General features: G+C 49.2%; 2 protein-coding genes across 4 annotated transcripts in view; one reads left to right on the top strand and one right to left on the bottom strand.

Annotated features, from left to right (window-relative positions):
- The window catches only part of ERO1B (endoplasmic reticulum oxidoreductase 1 beta), an 83,426-nt gene extending 81,274 nt beyond the window's left edge, over positions 1-2,152 (top strand). The window contains exon 18 of the mRNA XM_030334297.1: positions 1,818-2,152. The gene's annotated coding sequence lies outside the window, so the exon portion shown is untranslated. The remainder of the gene's footprint in view (positions 1-1,817) is intronic.
- Positions 1-16,694, bottom strand: part of GPR137B (G protein-coupled receptor 137B) — a 54,725-nt gene that overhangs the window by 18,616 nt on the left and 19,415 nt on the right. For 2 of the 3 annotated variants that reach the window (XM_030334302.1, XM_030334300.1), the window contains exons 2-5: positions 13,937-13,986; positions 7,879-8,101; positions 4,974-5,123; positions 2,052-2,180 (exon numbers count right to left, since the gene is read on the bottom strand). In XM_030334302.1, coding sequence (XP_030190162.1) covers positions 2,052-2,180; positions 4,974-5,123; positions 7,879-8,101; positions 13,937-13,986 — 552 coding nt within the window. The remainder of the gene's footprint in view (positions 1-2,051; positions 2,181-4,973; positions 5,124-7,878; positions 8,102-13,936; positions 13,987-16,694) is intronic. The other variant, XM_030334301.1, reaches the window with a different exon arrangement.

Here is a 16,694-nt window from a genome sequence, read left to right as displayed (position 1 = left end):
TGTACTGCATATTTGAAAGTAGTTCAGAGCGTGGACCTCGAAAGTTCTCATCACAAGAAAAAAAACCCCTATAACTACACAGTGATGGACGTCAGCTGGACTAACAGTGATCATTTTGCAATATATGCAGATATCAAACCATTACACTGTACCCCTGAAATATTGATATGTTAGTTACAGATCAGTAAAAAAAAAAAAAAAAAAAAAATGAATCCGTGTAAAGTATCCTGAGACTGAAAAGTTTAAGAACCACTGCTCTAGAAAATGCCCTCAACAGCAATGCTATTCAAGGCACTACAACCAAGTAACTCCAGCTACACAGAGTATGTTAAGGGTGACCTACGGGGCGCCTGGGTGGCGCAGTCGGTTAAGAGTCCGACTTCAGCCAGGTCATGATCTCGCGGTCCGTGAGTTCGAGCCCCGCGTCGGGCTCTGGGCTGATGGCTCGGAGCCTGGAGCCTGTTTCCGATTCTGTGTCTCCCTCTCTCTCTGCCCCTCCCCCGTTCATGTTCTGTCTCTCTCTGTCCCAAAAATAAATAAACGTTGAAAAAAAAATTAAAAAAAAAAAAAAAGGGTGACCTAGGGGGGCCTGGGTGGCTCAGTCGTTTAAGCGGCCGACTTCGGCTCAGGTCATGATCTCACAGTCCGTGAGTTCGAGCCCCGCGTCGGGCTCTGTGCTGACAGCTCAGAGCCTGGAGCCTGCTTTGGATTCTGTGTTTCCCTCTCTCTCTGACCCTCCCTCATTCATGCTCTGTCTCTCTCTGTCTCAAAAATAAATAAACATTAAAAAAAAAATTAAAAAAAAAAAGGGTGACCTATTTCCCTGGACAATGAGATCTGAGAGTACAAATTGAGACATTCTTCCGCATTCATTTAAGAAAATAGTACCTTGAACATTATCACGTTAGCCTTTCTCTCGTTAAATTTGGACACCTACTCTCTCCTTCAGGCTGCCTTGGGCTTAGGGAGCCCAGTGCTGAAGTCCCTGAAACACAGGGAAGTGACGAAAAGGCACATGATGCCTGGGTGAGGCCTCGCTGGGCACGGGAGTGTGATTAAGAGACCCCACACTATCCCTCAGTCAGGCAAGCAAGGCACCCGGAAGACTTCAGGAAAGGAGAGAAAGCGATGCAGCTGCACTCCCGGCCTGGAATCCGCTGCCTGCCCGTCCGGTCCGGTCTCTTCGCCGGTGACCCCAAAGTGTTTAGGATCTGACCGTTACAGTCGCCTCTGGCTGTTCCCAAGTCCAGTAAAGGTCAGAGGAAGTGCAGGGCGGCTTCCTAAAAAATCATGCAAGGGGAGGAAACGGATCTCGAGGTCTAAACAACACTGCCCACCTGCCCGGTCTGCGGGGGCCTCGGTCAGGCTGTGCCGCGGGGAAAACACGGCGGGCTGGTTACCGGATCGCTGCTCTCTTTACCGCCCACGCTTGGCTCACATTGGCCAAGACCCACTCACTCTACTTTTCCACGGGTTTCATAGATCAGCGACTCAGAATTCCAGGGCTGGTTAGAGTGGCTGGGATAATTCACGAAGCCGACACTCCCAGGGGTTTCCTCACTCTAGGAAGTCGTGCACTTTCTGTCCCGTCCTCATAAAGACATTTATGCGAAGCTGGCTGAGCAGAAATGGGGCCAAACTGGGACAGTGGGGTCAGCACTCCTCACGGTGTTTCCGTATCACCACGCCTCCGGCACAACACGGGGTGAGGAGCTGGAGCCCCATTTTCTATTTCCCTTTTGCTTAAAATCAAAGCTTATAGACGGGGTTCGCCCCAAGGCAAGCCTAAGATACTAATGACACTGTTGTTGCTTTAGGAAAAACAGCTGATCACTACCTCAAGGCCGGAGATACAACTAAAAGCATTAGCTGAAGAATGAATTTGCCTCGCAAAGAGTTACGCAAAAAGACAGTCACAGACAGACACGGGAAATTTTTATAACACGACAGGACAGAAGAGGCACGCTACTGAAAATCTGAGAAGAAAATCTGATTGTGTGTTTTGTGACTAGAGGCAGATGTTTTCTGCAAACATCAAATGGTCTACTCACAAGGTCCTTTGTAGGGTTTCTAACTCGGAAGAAGTAGACGACCAAGGTGGTGGGTAAGAGCTCCCACACGAAAAGAACCACTCCAAACACCACATATCCGGCATCCCCCAGCTGGTTTTTCAGATCCGCCTGCGGAAAAGAGAGGAAATGGAGTCACCAGACTGAGGGCGGAGGAAAGAAGTCCGATCGGATTCTTCCTAACGTGAACAGAGACTAATTCTAACGCTACGACGTGCGTGCTGAAATCAGGCAAGACTAATGGTCCAGACCTCAGGTGGGGGCTTATTTCAGCCACACAGGAGAGACAGTTATCACCTTCAAGAGAATCAAGGAAAGAAACTGCCCGTCTCTGATGTTCTACTACTCCAGCCTCCAAAATCTTCCTCATATCCTAATTAAGTCTCCTGAATTTAAGTTGATTTTCTTTCCTTCAACAATCAAATAATGAGACGTTATGTCACCCCCTCCCCAATTTTTAAGAGCGGCATGTAACTGTGACCCTTTGTCTCATCCCTAGGATAAACACGTGAATTTTTTAAGCGGGGGAGAGGGGCAGAGAGAGAGAGAGGGAGAATCCCCTATGGGCTCCATAACCCCAGGACTGTGACCCAAGCCAAAATCAAGAGTCGGATGCTCAACCAACTGAGCCACCCAGGAGCCCCAACCCATCAATTGCGCAGGCTAGATTGTCTGGAAACAACTGTTCAGAGTCCAGGACGTTTGTCCGGACCAGTGAGACAGCTGAATGGGCCTGGCGCGTGGTCCCTCCCTTCCTGCAGGGCACAGGGCCTGTGAGAAGCACACGTGGTCGTGTCTGGGCAACTCCACCAGAGAGGCCAGCATCTCAAACCTAGACAGTGTGCCAAAATCGGGCCATAGCTGGCCAATCACCTCAACTCGATCCGTCTGCCTTCTCCATTACGTGGGATTCGAAGTACAGTAACCAGCACTAACCATGCCACTCTCGGAAGGATCCCTCTCGAGCTTTGCATCTCCAGTCCCATCTCTGCTACATCTCCGCAGTACACCGTCCCTTCTATTCATTCTACACAAATAGCGGGCAGCTTGTGGCCACCTGTTAGATTTGCTCCTAGATTCTCTCAGTTGCAACCCACAAGTCTAGCTACTCGTGAACCACCATCCCCCTAAAAAAAAACAACAGGACTTTCAAGGTCGTGGTATTTTAAATTTGTTATCACCAGAAGCCCTTAACTGAAAGAAAAATTGAAATAATTATTTTGTTAAAACCTAATCTCTGTTGTTTAATGGATATGAAGTTTCAGTTTGGGAAGATGAACAAGTTCTGGAGACAGAAGGTGGTGATGGTTGCCCAACAATGGGAATGTGCTTAATGCCAGTGATCTGTACACTTAAAAATGGTTACAATTGTAAGTTTTATGTATATTTTACTCCATGAGATCCTTTGTCTTACGAATAAGTCTCTAATTTATTATTGCTTAAAGTTTATATGTATATGTGTGTGTGTGTGTGTGTGTGTGTGTATATTTGAAGTTTATTTATTTTGAGAGAGAGAGCAGGAGTGGGACAGAGAAAGAGGGAGACAGAGAACCCCAAGCAGGCTCCACGCTGTCAGCACAGAGCCCAATGTGGGGCTCAAACCCACAAACCGTGAGATCATGACCTGAGCTGAAACCAAGAGCTGGACGCTTAACCGAACTGAGCCACCCAGGCACACCTCTCTGTCTAGATTTTATCCTAAACCCACTTTGCCCTTAGCTAACACACTGGTTAACTGCACAGGTTAAATTCACCAACAGGAAAAATACATTTTTATGTTTGATTTTCTCAAAACAGGGCGCACCTTCAGCAGTGCTCAACTTTCTACCATCCTGCACGTGTGGTATTGGTTTGGGTGGTGGTGGCTGTTTTAATCTTTTCTAATTATGACACCTTCCATGTGCCTGTCCTGAATTTCCCTTTGTCCTCACGTGTTTATTGTGGTCATTTAGTGCCTTCCTCCAGGGTCTTAATCCGGCCCAGGTACTGAGCACCACTGGGATTTTTAGAAGTGCATCTGTATATGGTTGAATATTCAGTATTTTTCCAGGAAAAGTTAAGGGCTTTTGCAATTCAATCCAGTAGACTCCTGTCATAAAACAGAAGTTCTGTTTGTCTCTTGTAATGGCCTGTGTGTGTGTTCTCCTCAGTGGAGAGGGAGGGAGGGAGTCTGAACGTTTGTGTCCCCAGCACCCCGTCCACGGCTGAGGACAAAGCGTCGCTATTTCCCAAATGAGGGGATGACTTACGTTCAGTCTTTCTCATTTGGACAAGAATCCCAAATGATACGTCGCTACCTTTGTTTGTGGCTTTATAATTTATGAGCTTCTAGGATGTATTAAATGAGAAGAATAGCAGATGGAGACAACTGCTAAAAGGAGCTTTTACTAACACCTTAATACCCCAGTCATTTTTGTCTCGAGTTCCTCAAATGTTGTTGTTTACAGGCTCCATTTTTTTTTTTTTAAGTCATGGTTTTATGTATTTTCTGAAACCTGCATACACTCTGTTTTCCCTTGGCAAATTTCACCCTTTAAGGAAACCATCTCACATTTATATGGAAGCACTTAAAATTTTTTTCAAGTACTGCTTGACAAGAGCCCCAGAAAGGAGAAAGGAGGAAGGAGAAGTAGATGCATGTGTGTGCCTGCATGTCTGTGTGCACGTGTCTCTCTGTGTGTGTGCACATATATACCCTAGTTCTCTCAGAAATGTGAGCTGGAACAAGGCAGGTACTATGATCCCATTTTACAGATGAGGATGCAGATACCACACAGGTTAGCGACCGGCAAGGTCACCCAGCTATTTAGCCGCAGAAGCAAGGAGCTTATACCTCTCTGCCACATGGGATGCTGCGAAGCAAAGAGTCGCCGTTCAGGTGACAGATCGCCGGCACCCACTGACCTGGTCTGATACATTGTACCAGTCGTAATCAAAGGAATGGACGTTCTTGCTCTGAGAAAACGAGAGGATGAACAGGTTGTAGCAGGCCCGGGAGGCGTAGAGGAGGATGACGGTCACTCCGATGGCGGTCACTTGACACACGGAGGAGCCCTGGAAGAGCGGGAGCCGTGAGGGCTGCGCCCGATCCGGGTCCGGGACACCGGCCTCCTCCCGGAACCCGGCCTGTGTTCAGCCTAATGCCTCAGAGGCATGCGCTATGGTGCCCGCGAGCCCCATCAAAGCCTCCACCCTCAGACATTAGACCCAAGCCCAAGCTTCATTGCATCCCACATCCCCCCTAAAAATTTTTAATTAAAAAAAATATTTTTTAATGTATTTTTGAGAGAGAGCGAGAGAGACAGAGCATGAGCAGGGGAGGGGCAGAGAGAGAGGGAGACGCAGAATCCGAAACAGGTTCCACGCTCTGAGCTGTCAGCACAGAGCCTGATGAGAGGCCCGAACCCACAAACGCAAGATCATGGCCTGAGCCGAAGTTGGCCGCTTCACCGACTGAGCCACCCAGGTGCCCCTCCCCTCTGCAAATTTCAGATTATCTTCATATAGATGCTTCAAAATCTGGAAGTCAATTTGGAGATGCCTTAAATATGGGCCATTTGCCTAACGCAAAGTCAAGTGGCTTATATCGTTCAATTTCCAAGACGACCCCTGACTTATGAGCCCAGTGCACAGCCTGTGGCCCAGGGAGAGCCCATCTCAGCAGGATGGTAGCTGGGAGAGTGTGATCCCACTGATGGTGGCTCTGGGCAGGGAGCGCTGCCTCAAAGTCCAGAATCTTCTAAGCCGGAAGCACTGGAGTCACAGTGTCACTCTGGACTTGGAATTACATGGAAATTGGTGATTTGTGCCCCAATTTAGGAAGCTATCGATTTACAGTCAATGGGTGCCAGCTAGAAACACACAGTTGACAAACATAACCAAAAAACTGAAATCGATTTTTGAGATTTGCATTTGGAAGTCACTAGTTAACGAGATAGTATTTTATTTTGTCCGTAGTAGGTTATTAGCTTGTTTGCCACAGGGGTGACCTAAATGGTCTTTGGCAGTCTGAAATTTAACCCTTCCTGTAAAAACCACAATTCTGATTTTTGTGGGGTTTTTTTCCGTAAAAAAATTTTTTTTAATGTTTACTTACTTTGAGAGAGAGAGAGACAACCCACAGGTAAAGCATGGAGGGAGAGAACTTGTAAGTGGGAACTATTCTGGTGGGTACAACATATTCTGGTTGTACTGAAGTCTTTTGGGATTTTGCAAGAGGTCAGCCACTCACAGGATGCCTGGTGATGGCTCTGTATTTTTTTTTTTAATGTTTATTTATTTTTGAGACAGAGAGAGACAGAGCATGAACAGGGGAGGGTCAGAGAGAGGGAGACACAGAATCTGAAACAGGCTGAGCTGTCAGCACAGAGCCCGACGCGGGGCTCGAACCCACGGACCGTGAGATCATGACCTGAGCCGAAGTCGGCCGCTTAACCGACTGAGCCACCCAGGTGCCCCACGGCTCTGTATTTCTGAAGTCAGAGGCACAGATTTTAATCTACTGGTCACTGCTGAGGACACGACACTGCGGAGACAGAGCTGCCTCACGGTCTGCAGACCGAACATTTACCGCAGCCAGCTGGGCCTCGGGGCACAGAAGGCAGCCAAGGGGGTCTGCCGCAGGACACGGTCGCAGAAGGTGAGAAGCAAGGGAGCTACGGAAGTCGCTCAACCGTGTTACAAATGAGAAAAGCCAAGGTCCAGAGAGGTCAAGTGACTGGTGTGCTGGGGCCGCTCCCCGGCCTCCACACTTCACTGAGCTTCTCGACAAAGGGAAACTTGGGATCAAGCCGCTCAGGGGCACCTGGGCACCACAGCCCCAGGAGCATATCCACCCCGTCCTTTTTTTTTTTAATATTCATTTTTGAGAGACAGAGACAGAGCGTGAACGGGGGAGGGGCAGATAGAGGGAGACACAGAACCAAAGCAGGCTCCAGGCTCCGAGCCGTCGGCACAGAGCCCGACGTGGGGCTCGAACTCACGAACCGCGAGATCATGACCCGAGCTGAAGTCAGATGGTCTGAGCTTAACGGTCTGAGCCCCCCGGGCGCCCCTGTCCTTTCTAACTCCAGGGAAAGGAAGGAGAAAACAGAGACTCGAGGCTGTGCCATACAGCAGCAAAGCGAGAGAAGGGGCCAGGAGCCTCCCTCTCATAGCATCTGCCTCCATCCCTGACCAACCAGCAGGAGAGAGACGTTGTTCCGAACCCCAGGGGGCGCTGTCCACACTGGGATGTCCACCATCCCCTGACATGCAGGCCGGTCCCGAGGGGAGCGTGAATCGCACCTGACAGACCCCGGGGCCAGCCTGCCGGGTCCCAAGTTGAGCTGAGCATCCACTGAGTGTGCAACCCAGGGCGAGCTACTGACCTCTGCGCCCTGGCCCCCCGGTCCACGAAGTGGGGAATCATACCTCCCCCCAGGGATTTGTGAGGATTACATTAGCTTCCCCGTGTAGAACGCTTATCTTCTATAAAAGTGCCTGGAGCACAGCGGTCACTGGGTGTGTGTTTCTACGAATATTATCAGCACGGTCAATCCTGCCAAGTCCTTTAAACACTGTATCTATAAGCCAGAGATGACCTCTCTGCCAGTAATTCTGCACTCTTGGTTCCGTGGAGCCAGCTCGAACGGAACCCTCCTTGCGTACAAAGTTCACGAACTACACAGCTCTGTGTTTTGGCCACCACGGCACGGCTAATCATTTCTAGGGCAGGCGTGAAAGGTATTTGTTGAGCTGTCTGTTTGCAACCAGGAAACTATTTTCGGAGTAAGTTTACTGAGGGGATCTTGACCGTCATTCCACCTACCTTAGACTCCAAGTAAATGTTGGCTAAGGACATCTTCGAGATTTTGTAGAGACAGATGGAGAGCGAGACGGCACACAGCACAAAGAGAGTGTCATTAATGGCCACACGCACGGAGACGATGACCTTCCTCTCCCAGTTTCCCGTCTTCACCAACACCGCACAGGTTAAATTCACCAACAGGAAAACGAGGCTGACGAAGACTGAGGCCAGGTAGAGGGGTAACCTGGAAGGGACCAGTGAGAAGCGTCAGACGCTGCCTGCACGCTGGCTGTACATTCCGGATCCATCCGGAAGGAAACCGCGGTGCTTTCTGGTTGGCTGCCAGAAACAGAACGTACCAGGGTTATCCAACACCTACGAGGGCGGATTTCGGAGGTGGCTGTTCCACGATTCAAGTTACAGATAAAAGGGGCGCCTGGGTGGCTCGGTCGGTTAAGCGGCCGACTTCGGCTCAGGGCACGATCTCGCGGTCCGTGGGTTCGAGCCCCGCGTCGGGCTCTGGGCTGACGGCTCAGAGCCTGGAGCCTGCTTCGGATTCTGTGTCTCCCTCTCTCTCTCTGACCCTCCCCCGTTCATGCTCTGTCTCTGTCTCAAAAATAAATAAACGTTAAAAAAAATTAAAAAAAAAATTACAGATAAAACTACATGTTGTGCCCTCAGGAAGGTGCCCTCGGAGTCACCCTTCCCTGCTTCCGGGAGGCCATGCGGACTGGGTGGGACAGCGCACGTCTGGACTGAAGCCCCCGCTGAGCGCTCACTCCTCACGAGGACACGCTGAGAGTGAAGCGCGTGGGCTCCAGGTCAGAGGAGGGTCTCAGGGGGGCACCCACAAGGCTGCGCTCAGTGACCCTGGGCAAAACCACCCCGTGGGAGCCTTAGCCTCGTCATCTGAACGCAGACTAAATAACACCTGCTTTGCAGGGTGTTGCTGAGGACTAAGTGTGTGTGTATACAAGGCTGTACCCCCCAAAAAAGTCACGGATGGAGGGGGCAGTCTGGGTGGTGCTCACATTGACCCGGAAACACTCACTACTGAGGCAGTATTCTGCAGCGATGCAAATCTGCCCAAGCATCTTGCCCGAGGCTGAACGGACGCAAAATGTCTAGGTCGCTGCCAGTTTTATCTTGTAGTTTCCCAGATCTCCTCATGTCCTGGGTGACTGGTGCAAGGTCTACAGAAAGACTTCTCGGATTTACTAGAACCAAAATCAGCAGCCTCACGCTTATCTTCAAGACTGCCCATACCCTTCGCTTCCTTCGGCAGATATGCAAACAAGGAACAGACCTGCTTGGCTCAAAACCAGACTGGTCTAACTGGACTACATTTGGAAATCCAAAAGATGGAAACCGTCGGCTCGAAGTGGTCTGGAAGCTACAGAATGACACCGGTGTCTTCAAAAGCTGTTACAGACCGGGACCCAGAATCCCGGGTCATAGTCCCAGCTCCAGACCTCATGGCACTGACGGGACCCACGGAGGGAGGGGCAGAGGGAGAAAGAGAGTGTAAGTAAAGGGTGAGGAAGCCAGACATAACTCAACACCGACCGTGTGGCACCCAGGGCAGCTGGTATGGGGTGCCTCCCTGCCACACGTTTCCACCTTGGGTTTGCAACCAAGCCTCCGCCACACCCTCCCTCCTTTCCATCACGCTGCCCTGCCCTCACCTGCCCGGCGTGACCCAGAGAAGAAGGGTGTGGGCGACACATGGAGCTGAGACGTCAGGCGAGTCTCTGGGCCACTCTGGGCTGCGTGTCCTTATCCGCGAAACAGAGATGAGGATTCCTATTCTGCCTCAAAGAGCTGCTGTGGGAATCCAGCGGGTCCTGCGCCTTCTGGTTTCTCCTCTGTCCTCACGCCACGGAGCCTCAAGGTCTCACCCCAGCCTCTCCTATTGCCCACAAAGTCTTTACCTCTTCCTGTCATTCCTTCCTCCGCAGGTCCTCCCCTGCTGACCCCACGTTCTCCCGGGCCCCCATGACCCACGCGGCAAACCCAAAGGTGTCAACTCTTGGCCGCCATCTTGCCCCACCTTCCTGGTGCTCCCTTGTCCATCACTCCACAGCCCTCACCTGCCTCACGTTCCCCTGTCTGAGCCTGCCCCTTGGATAGCCCCTGGTTCCTCTTCCTCCCCTTCCTCCCCCAAAGTGATGACATCCTTGGCTCTCTCCTCTACCCCCCGTTCCCTAGGAAATACGTTCACTCTTACAGCTTCTGTACGACCAGGTTCATAAAGATCTTGTCCTGAGCCACTGCCCCCGTCCTACGACCAGACCCACATTCCAAACAGCTGCCACCCTGTCGCCTCAGACCGTGTCCAAGCCTAATTCCCGACGGTCCTCCTCCAGCACTTCTCTCTTTTCCCGTTTCTATGAAAGGCACCGTCATTTTTTTTTGCAGACTCCTGAACTATAAAGATCTTCCTTGATTACAACCCCGGTTTACTCAGCTGTCAAGGTCAACAGATTCTTTATTCCTGCTCCCCGGTGTGCCCCCCTCCCCGTCCTCACCAACCACATGGTCCCATGCCTTCTGTCTAGAACCAACGTGCTGGTGTCCAGATTGACCCTCACCCTAAACCCCACCCTAAACCCTCTACTCCGCCACACTCCCAATCGGTCTACGGAGCCAGGTCAATCGGTGGGTGCCCCACATGCTAATTAAGCCAGTCTGTGTGTTGTCGTGAAGCCCACAGATGTCCCCATCTCCCCCTGTCTTTACCCAAGCTGATCTTTCTGCCTAAAACCTTCCTGCCCCGTAATTTCTATCCCGACCTGCTCTGAGTGCTTCTAAGACCACCTGCCAAACAGAAGCCTGTTATTGTCTTTTTTCTTTTTTTAATGTTTATTTATTTTTGAGATGGGGGGTGGGGAGAGGCAGAGAGAAAGAGAGAGAGTGAGAGCGAGCATATGAAGCAGGCTCTGTGCTGAGAGAACAGAGCCCCATGCAGGGCTCGAACCCACAAACTGTGAGATCATGACTTGGGCCGAAGTCCGATGCTTAACCGACTGAGCCACCCAGATGCACCGAAGCCTGTTTTTGTCTTCAATAAGCTGTGTTGTGAGACGTGAAACAATATGGAAAAAGTACTTTTACTCCAACATTAAGGTAAAAGTCAGCTAAATCGTCAATGTGGTAAAACAACTCCGTCCTGGGAAATGTATATGAAAACCTATGATGGAAAACATCACTGTGTTTCCTCAGGGCTGGACGGGGGTTATGTGGGGAGGAGAGTGGGGGAGCTCAGTAGATTTGGTTTCTTTCTTTCCACAGGTCCACATTCCAAACTTTCAATCTTTTTCTATTTTATCATTTTTTACAAAAAAAAAAACAACAACAAAAAACCCTTACAAAACTTCACTTTTCCTCCTGGGTCTGCAGCTCTGCAGAAAAGAGATTTAGATGGTGGGCAGGGGTGCAGAACAGATCCTAGGGCAAATGTGTGTTTCCATGGCAACAACGTTGTACACTCTCCCCCAGAATTACTGCCTTTCAATTCAAACCATAGGGTCAGGATAAACAGCCTATGATGAGAAAGAAAGGCCAAAGGAGAAGAAAATCAGTGGGGCCCTGCATCTGGGAAGACGACTTTGCTCATGAGCCCAGAGGGATCAGCTTCTGGCTAGTCCCCAAGCGCAGAGACGGTGGGCCTTTGAGGTGGCTCCTAGAGTCCTGCCCACGCGGGCCTGGGGACAGAAGTGCCAGCTAATGCAACACGACAGAACTCTGCTACTTGGCTACCTCCTTCGGGGAGGGGATGGCGCTAACGGATTAGAAAGCGTCGTTTCCATTTCTCTTCTTAGATCTTCGATTCCTTACAGAACCGGAAAAGCAAAGCCTGGCTCATTACATTTTTACTTACCAACAACAACAAAAGAATCAAAGATGGAGGGAAAACAGTTTAAAAGGCTTAAAGTCAAAGCGTTCTCGAGCACCCAGCCCCGTAGGTTCGAGCCCTGCATCGGGCTCTGCACTGACAGTGCTTGCTTGGGATTCTCTCTCGCTCTCTTCCTCTCTCTGCCCCTCCCTCCCTCCCTCTCTCTCTCAAAGTAAATAAATAAGCTTAAAAAACAACAACAACATCGAACTGCTATGGGAGTAGCTTGGCGTGAGGAGTTGCAACTAGTTCTAGACTAAGGGCTACTGTTTCATTTCAAATGCGTCATGATTCAATTAGAAAAGCCAGTCTATTTACGAGCCAATGTATCAAAGCATCTCAAGGGATAAATCATGGCCTGAAATGTCTGCAGGGGCATCTGGCTTAAGGAAATGGGGAATCAAGCAGAGGAGATAGAAGAGATAAACACGAATAACTCTGAGGATTTATTATCAGACCGGAGTTAACAGGCTTCTCCCACTGAAACCTTACCCCTCCTGGCTTCTTATGCCTTCTCCAGCCCAAGCATCGCATCCAGCCGGGTTTCTCCTGGTCTCCTCCCTTCATTTCTGCAAATCCCCTCCCACTAGAAACAGCCTATCCTACTGGCTGCACTTTGGTTCCAGAATCAAGTACAGTCCCCACACACTCATCTTCTCACCGAAAGGAATCCCATCCCCCAAGTGCTCAGGCTGCAAATTTTCTGACCAGTGCTTTGGGATTTCACTTCGAGAAGACACCTTACTACCCCAGGCTCAACCAACTGCTTCCAAGACAAGACCAGCTCCGTGATCCAATCAGAACATTCTTCCTCCACCCCAATCTTCACCCATTCTTGGCTCCCCAGTCCCCGAAGCTGATCTACATTTCCAGAGTCAAGAGGATGGAGGCAGAGATTATAGGTGCGGAGGAAAGGCCAGGTACTTTGCTTCCGGAGAAGTTAACTTGGGAACTGCTCCTTTAAATGGTTCTCCTTATTATAATAATATTATATATTATATCGTATCATATCATATTATATTATATTATATTATATTATATTATATATCATATTATATATCACATTTACTATTATATAATATATTATAATAGTAACATTATTTCATGGTGGACCCTAAAATCCCAGTTGAGTAGTCTGGTAGAAACATGCACAAAGTAGTGAACAAAGACATCAAGATGAGGTGAAAAAAAAGAAACGTGGCCAAGACTTGTCTCTTGATCTGAGTACTGTCATATCACTTCCTCAATTTCAGTTTTCTTGGATATAAAATGGGAGATCAAAATACGCACTTCCGTGACCTTAAAAGTTCTCATCACAAGAAACAACAATTTTTGTAACCATGGATGGTAATGCAGGTTAACTAGACTTACTGAGGCGATCATTTTGCAATACACATATACCAATATCAAATCATCCTGTGGTACACCTGAAACTAACACGACATTGTATGTCAATTACAACTGAATAAAAGTACATCTTTGGAATTTTAAACAGAAAGCATTTATACATTTCAAATTATATACTTACGTAAAACATAAGAGGCACACATTTTTACACACTTCTCAAGGAACAAAGGAAACACATTCTCATTTTGATTCAAGGAGGTAACTGGCCAAAGTCGCCTTTTCAGAAACGTCCGCCCATGGCAGTGGGGCCCTCCCGGGCAAGGACATCAGAACACCGTATGCTGGCCTCACCCCTTCCGAATGCCTGGTCTCCCTTTCCCCCTGACCAAGTCTCACATTCTTTAAGCCACTGGTTCTTTGCCGTTGGGGTGGAGGGTGTTGGGGTCACAGACCTCTCTGAAAATTCTGGGAAACCCATGAGCCCTCTCCACAGAAAAACATGCCTATCGACCTCTTCACATAAACATGGCATGTGATTTAAGGCATTTCCTTCCAGATTATGAGCCTCTCCTCTCAGCTCAGCACAGACTGACTTCTCCCACAAAATTCCCGTGACTCTCACAGTGCACAGAGCCCGAGGCAGAGAGTGCTCCTGCTCCTGAACAACCACCGCTGTGCCTGATTCTGTGAGTTTTTGTGTTGGTTAAGGACCTCTTTACAGAGTGTTTGGTTCTCAAGGACGAGGACTACATTTCTGCCTCAGGGTGCCTCGCCGAGTACTAAGTAGTCAAAAACGTATTTGCTGGACGCGGATGGAAATCCCCCCGGGGTACTTACCGGTATTTGAGTAATTCTGGAGAATATTTTGACTTGGCTTTGAAAATCACCTGCAAGACAGAACAACATGGCGGGTTGGGGATGCGATACGTTGACACCAACAGACCAACATCATCGCTTCAACGCCCCTTTCCCTTTATACCCAGGTGCCAGGGCACAGCTTCTGAAATGGACAGATCTGCTTTGTGAGAATGTTTGTTAAGCTAAAGATTTTTTAAGCCACCCATACAATTTTCAAGACCAAGGTATTTAAAAATGGTGAAAATGGGGGTGGGGGGACACCTGGGTGGCTCAGTCAGTTAAGCATCTGACTTTTTGTTTTGATTCAGGTCATGATCTCATAGTTGGTGAGTTCAAGCCCTGCGACGGGCTCCATGCTGACAGTATGGAGCCTGCTGGGGGTTCTCTCTCTGCCCCCAACCTTGTCCTCTCTCTCTCTCTCTCAAAAGTAAATAAAACTTAAAAAAAATTTTTTTTTTTAATGATGAAAATGGTAAAAAGGGGAGAAAATGTAAAGGTATTACTGGTCTACCAGTGCCAGGTGTTTCTCTTATGATAAGATTCATATTTGAAGGGCGCCTGGGTGGCTCAGTTGGTTGAGCAGCCGACTTCGGCTCAGGTCATGATCTCACAGCTGGTGAGTTCGAGCCCCACATCAAGCTCTGTGCCTGGAGCCTGCTTCGGATTCTGTGCCTCCCTCTCTCTCTGCCCCAACCCACTCGCATTCTCTCTCTCTCTCTAAAAAATAAACATTAAAAAAATTTAATAAAGATTCATATTTGAGCCCATACTCCCACCAGAGATAAACAGCCTACCCTTACCCTTTATTAGAATTTTCACTGGCACCAAATTCATGCTGTTTGAACATAAGCATCCACGCACCCAGGCCTCACACTTTGCAGCCCACTTTGTCAATGTCCCTGGTCTCTAGAAGCATCAAACAACCATTATCTATAGGAAAAAGGTCACGTGTTGGGAATTCGCCACAACTTTTGCGTCCTGCACAATTGCTAATGCGTCCATGCAGGGTGCAGCTGCCGGCCTGGCAGAGACTCTGAGAGGCGATGAGCAGAGAAAGCAGGCGGCAGCTCCCTTCAGCCCAGCCGCGACACGGCCACGACACGTAGTGCGCATGCGCGCAGGGGCTTCGGGGACAGGCTCGGGCGGGTCCCGAGGACCCCGCGGGGCTAGGACACTGCAGCACACGAGCTCATGCCCTGGCTCTCCTGAACCCCTGGTGTTTGCAGGGCAGGGGTGACTGGGAGAAGGGAGGGTATGGGAGAGTAGACAAGGGGCGACCCTTCTCCAGGGATGACCTTGCCGTGGATGGGGAGTATGGGAAGCCCCGCATTCCCCGCTACGGAGCGAGCCCCTCTGCACCGAGCTCCCAAACACGCTCTCCAGCTTCGCAGCTCTCTTCGTACTTGGGACTTCTCGTGGATTTGGCTCAGCTCCTGAAAATATCTAAGGGGCAGATACGCTGCCAGAGCTGGAAAGAGTGAAGGAGGGGCAAAGGGAGAACGGGGTGGGCATGGTTGGGGGGGTGCGGGGGCAGCTCTGGGATCTGAGAGGTCACACAGGTTAAATATTGGCACCCCCCCCCCGAACCCCCGGGTCTGAGGAAGACGCAGTGAGAAATCCGTTTGCAAGAGGGATATCTGAAAGTAATCCCAGGAAATTCCTCGGTGGATCCCAAGTGCCTGGCCAAGTCTGCGGATGCAGATGTCACAACAGAGCCTCCGTGATGGCTCTAAGGGCCAGTTCCCAGAACACGTATGCAATTTCCCTCTGGGAGCCTTCTAAAAGGCCTTCTTCTGAGGACCTTCAGCAGTTAATCCTCTCTCTCCACCACTATGGAAAACAGTACAGAAATCCTTCAAAACATTAAAAAAAGTATCATACAATCCACGAATTCCACTACTGAGTATTTACCCAAAGAAAACAAAAATACTACTCTGAAAAGATAACACGCACCCCTATGCTTACTGGAGGATTATTTCCAATAGCCAAGATACAGAAGCAACCTAAATGCCCACTGACAGATGAACGGATGAAGAAGAAGTGGTACGCATACGCGATGGAACATTTCTTGACCATAGAAAAGCATAAAATCTTGCCAGTTGCGACAACATGGATGGACCCATAGGGTATTATGCTAAGTGAAATAGGTCAGAGAAAAGAGAAAGACCAACACCGTGTGATTTCATACAGACGTGGAATCTGAAAGAGCAAAACAACAGACAAGCAGACTCTTACATGCAGAGAACTGGGGTGGGGGGGGGATGGGCAAAATAGGTGAAGGGGATATTCAGAAGTATAAGCTCCCAGTTATAAACTTAGTAAGTTACAGAGATGAAAAGTACAGCATAGGGAAGACAGTAAATAAGGTAATAGCGTGGTATGGGGACGGTCACTATGCTCACCATGGGGAGCCCGGAGTAATGTGCAGACTTGTCGAATCACTATGTTGTACTCTGGAAAACTAACGTAACATTGTGTGTCAACTATATTTCAATTAAAAGAAAAAAAAATCACCCAGGGAACTTGTTAAAGATGCAAATCCCACAGCCCCACCCTTAGAGGTGCCAACCTGGTGGGTCTGGGGAGGGGCCCAGGAATCTGCATTTTAATACATTCCCGACCCCAGGTGATTCTAATTCAGCTAGTCTAAGGACCACCTCATGAGAAAAAGCGCTACTCTTGAATAGCTCGGCAATCATTAATTTAAAACACACTGGAAGAGGCCACCACGATAATC

Source organism: Lynx canadensis, chromosome D2 (genome assembly GCF_007474595.2).
Source record: "Lynx canadensis isolate LIC74 chromosome D2, mLynCan4.pri.v2, whole genome shotgun sequence".
Lineage (NCBI taxonomy): Eukaryota > Metazoa > Chordata > Mammalia > Carnivora > Felidae > Lynx > Lynx canadensis.
Note: the sequence above shows the minus strand (reverse complement) of the source record. Positions and strands in the feature narration are given on the sequence as shown.